Raw genomic sequence first — 4,472 nt, forward strand, 5'->3', positions numbered from 1 at the left:
CTGAGGGCTGTCCCAGCATGCCTGAGGCAGTGGGTCTCAGCGGCGTGGTGGCTGCTGTCACTCAACAAGGAGCTGGATCCCGGGTGAAACACGAGGGCCTGTAGCAGGATCTTACTGCAGGGTGGCAGGAATCAGCCATGGCAACGTAAGCAGTATCCTCAACGCGAAAGGATGGAGACTGATGTTTTCCTACCCACGGGAAAGGCTATAAACCGTCCTTAACAAAAATCCAAGACAAAACAAAGCGAAGGTTTGTTTTTGGGTTTGTTTTTTTTTTTTTTCCCCTGGAGCAAACCACATTTTTGGCTGTGAAATAATAAAATAAAATAAAAATCTCCATAGTTGGTCTTCCTTGTGGCAGCAAAGGGTGATGAAGGATTTTGGCCCCGATCCCCCTGTCCCCATGTAGGGATGCTTCAGTCTGGACAGTGATGGAGTATCTGCGGTGTCGGTTCAGATGCAGCCCTCGGCGTCAGCAGGGCCCCGATCCCACGGGCACCGATGCTCCTCCGGTGCTTAGTCCCGCAGGTTATTATACTTTTTTGGGAGGGGGGCAGCATCTCTCCCCCTGCTTAGGGTTAAGCCCTCCAGATTGCAGGTTTCGAGGCGAAGTTTTACAAGGAGGAAAAGCCACGTCCATGCACACACACGCTCGCACACACACACATGCACAAACGCTTCCACACCTGGATGGACAACGGTCAGAGTTCCGCTTGTCGAAAAAGGTTTCTGACCTCCCGTTTGAGAGGAACTGGATGGAGAAGGACATCTTTCCTTTTTGGATGATTTCCTTTTGAAGTCCACAAGTATTTTTGACAGGTTATTCGTGCCGTTGCAGGAGCTGTATGTCCCTCCCCAGCTCATCTCCAGACTCGAAGCCAGCAGTGCCCCTGACGTGTCGAAATCTGACTGGATCCGGGGCGGTCGTTTGAGACTGAAGTCAAATCAAGTCGACTCAAGTGAGTCCCAGTGATGTGGGCAGGAGACTCTGGAGGACAGCAGCGAGGAGGGGGAACACTGGTGGCCGCAAGGTTTTCTCATGAGACCCTTCAGAAAATGACTGGCTAACCCAGGAAAAATAAAATTAACCCGCCCGAAACCCGTACTGGAAAATCACCAACTGGGAGAGCTTCCTACATCAGGGTGGCCTCTGCTCATGGCAGGGGGACGCGGGGGGCGGGGGGGAGAGGCGGGGGCTAACCCAGGAAAAATAAAATTAACCCGCCCGAAAACCCGTACTGAAAATCACCAACTGGGAGAGCTTCCTACATCAGGGTGGCCTCTGCTCATGGCAGGGGGGCGCGGGTGGCGCTGGGGAGAGGCGTGGGATAGCAGAGTGGCCGCGGCTGGTTTGTCTCTGGCTCTGTCCTTTCCTTGCTGAGTCCTTGTTGTCAAGAGGCTGCTGTAGATTCCGAGTCCTCAGTTTCTTCAGGATTTGTTTTTCTCCTTTCTTTTCTTATTTCTTTTCTTTTGTCTTCTTTTCTCTTTTTCTCTTTTCTTTTCTCTTTCCTCTTTTCTTTTTTCTTTTCTTTTTTCTTTTTTCTCTTATTTTTCTTTCTTTTCTTCTCGCTTTTCCTTTCTTTTCTTTTTGCTTTTCCTTTCTTTACTTCTCTTCTTTCTTTCCCTTTCTCTTTTTTCCCTTTTTCCTTCCTTTCTCTTTTTTCTTTTCCTTTCTTTTTTTCTTCTTACATGAGATGAAAGGAATCGGAGTCCCGGGGCGCGGGGAGGTGCAGAGGGGAGGGTGGAAGGGAGCCTGGGTAGGTAGTGATGGGGCGGAGGGAGGGGATGCGACTTCACTCCACGTTGCTGCTGTCGAACGCATGGCACTGCAGGTCTCCGCTCAGGTAGTCAGTCCCCGGCAGCTTCATGCCGTATTTGTCCACGCACCAACACAACCCACGCTTCCGGCCTCGGGAGGGCTTGCACTGGGGAGACACCCAAGGGCAGAGATCAGGAGATGGCCACCAGCCGCCGTGTGCCTCCCTTGTGCTGAGGATCGGGATCAGCCTTGTGCTTTTGCCCCTTTCACCCCAGTGATGCAATCCCCTGGGTAGGACCTAGCTCCTGCTCTCTGCTTTCAGCACATCTCCATCCCCGCTGCTACCCCAGCCCAGGGTGTGCTGACTTTTCCTCCTCCCACACCAGCTCTGTCAGGATGCTCACCTCAGGCCAGATGGCACTCGGAGCCATCAGCAAGGCCACCCACCACCAAATGTGCCTGGAGATGCTCACAGCACCTTTCCCACCAGCCAAGCAGAGGAAAAAACCTCCATCCTTTCCATCCGGGGCAGCAGACCCTCCCTGTGTGAGAAGCATCCCTCCATGGGGCTCTTTCTTACCTGCTTCCTCTTGTAAAAGCCCTTTCGGTCACAGTTGGGGAGGTGGACAGCACGAGGGACCATCCGCTGGCTGCTCTTGAGCTCCTGCAGGGACGCCTCCATGTGCCTGCGGCAGGGGCCCTGCAAGTGGGGAGAAGATGGAGCATGAGAAGAGGAGCACCTCTCAGCAAGCCTCCAGCTGCAAATGCCCCTAGGTCCCCTGCCCCCCCGCCACTGGCACTTGCCCCATGGAGGGCAGGCAAAGGCACCCACCAGCTCAAACTCTTGCCGGAGCTCGGGGATGACAACGCGGGGGTGTGCTGTGTTCTCAGCCATGCCCACAAACTTGGCCAGGGTCAGCTTCTTCCGGCGGTCTTTCTTCAGGGCCTCAGCCTTCAGCTCGGAGAGGCGCCCATGCTTGGGCCGGTAGGCCTTGGGCGGGTAGGTCTCCTCTGTCATCTCCGACGTGGTTGGCTCCTCATGCTCTCGGGACTCCCGTTCTGGAAGGGAAGGGGTACCAAACCATCAGGTCTCCATGAGCTGACTGGGGCTTGCTTTTGCATGGAGACCCTCCTGCCTGAGCCCACAGGACATCTTTGCATCAGGCAGGACGGGAACAAATGACCAAAGAAATCCCTTTCCCAGCTGCTGCCTACAGCCCTGGCTTTATCCCCCTGTGTGGGACTTGGCATGGCTTTCGTGTGATCCCCAAGCTCAGGACAGGAAGGTGTCTGAGGGCATTGGAGGAGCTGGGGGTCAGGATGGACTTTTACATAAAAGGCTATCATTGTTTGCAGTGTGTCAGTGGAGAAGGACTGGTGGGAGGGTTATCCCACACCCAGAAAGGACCATCTGACACACAAAATGTGGCAGAGAAGCCCCTGATTAGCCATGGTGAGAGGATTAAGTGACAAATTCACACCTCACCCTGCCCTGGCAGATGCAAGAGCAAAAGCTAGGGATGCTTGAAGACGAGACAACTCCAAAGTCAAGGTCAATCCCACCGCAAAGCCACTGCGCGGCTGGGCAGACACTTAGGCAGCGATGCCAAAGACACGGCGCACAAGTACGGGGATCTCAAGGGTTCCTCAGCCTGCAGTCCCACGCTCACGGGACCGAACCAGCCCCCGTCCGCTGGCACACACCGAGTAGCCAGCAAAGCCCAGGGTAACGCTGCCGAGCGGCGCTGCCTGACCATAGCTGCCGCCAATAGCACTGACGGCAAGGGAGGAGCAGGTTTAGGCTCTGTCCATGGCAGTCGCCTTCCTATAGACCACCCGGATCGCCCCAGTGTGACCTGTGCCGGCAGGATGCAGTCAGGAGCCCTGCACGGTTATATATAGGAGCGAGCTGGTGACAGTCTAAACTTAGATGACTTGTGACATTTAGTACAGCCACCAGAGTGAAAAAGGGTTATTTCTGGACTAAATTTGAATAGACTTTAAAGCTCCTGAGGCTCCTGGTCTCCCAGTCCCAGGTTCCCAGCAGGCCTGTGCTTATGCCAGGTTTGTGCTGGGGCCAGTGGTCAGGAACAGGGGAACCCACCACGGCGGGAGTAAAAGCATCAGAGCGGCTGAAATCCCTCCCTGCACAGCGTCTCCTGCGACTTCAATGCCAGCAAAGACGGCTCATCCCCTCCTACAACCCTACAGTGAAGACAGCAGGGCACCAATTTTGCCCCTCCTTGCAACATCGCTGTTGGGACAAAAGAAAAAGGTTTAGGATGAAAATAAAAGTGGATAAGCCCACCTCCTATCCCCTCCCCAACGAGGTAAACAGGAGTTTTCTTGCAGACGTGCAGCTCCCTGGAGCCCAGATGCACCCCAGCGGGGAGAAGGATGGCTCTGCCCCACCAGGCTGGCCAGGGGTGCCCGGGGGGGATGCCCGGCAAGTGGGGGATGGATGCGCCGCTCAGCAGCAGATGGCAGCACCAGACTGTCACACACACCCCCAGCAGGGTGGCCTTGGAGGTGTCCAAGGGGACAGGCTGGTCACTAGACCCCCAAGCCTGCCACGGTTGCCAGTCTCTCCTCCCTCCTTGCCAAGGTGGACCTGCCCTCTCCCAGCAAAACTGGTAAGTTTTCTACAGCCGCTTATTTATTAAAGCAGCCTCTTTTTTTCTCTTTCCACAAGAACAGATCCGGGTCAGCACCC

The 4,472-nt window shown here is 55.1% G+C and overlaps 1 protein-coding gene across 1 annotated transcript; it reads right to left on the reverse strand.

The window, feature by feature from the left end:
- Nucleotides 1–1,619: 1,619 nt before the first annotated feature.
- On the reverse strand, nt 1,620–2,815 carry IGFBP5 (insulin-like growth factor binding protein 5). The gene is made up of 3 exons (XM_009887298.1): nt 2,592–2,815; nt 2,340–2,459; nt 1,620–1,925 (listed from the first exon to the last, which is right to left on the reverse strand). The coding sequence occupies exons 1-3, from the start codon at nt 2,775–2,777 to the stop codon at nt 1,794–1,796; spliced, it is 438 nt and encodes a 145-aa protein (XP_009885600.1). The 5' UTR covers nt 2,778–2,815; the 3' UTR covers nt 1,620–1,793.
- Nucleotides 2,816–4,472: the final 1,657 nt, after the last annotated feature.

This window comes from Charadrius vociferus, unplaced genomic scaffold, assembly GCF_000708025.1.
Source record: "Charadrius vociferus isolate BGI_N301 unplaced genomic scaffold, ASM70802v2 scaffold385, whole genome shotgun sequence".
Taxonomy (NCBI): domain Eukaryota; kingdom Metazoa; phylum Chordata; class Aves; order Charadriiformes; family Charadriidae; genus Charadrius; species Charadrius vociferus.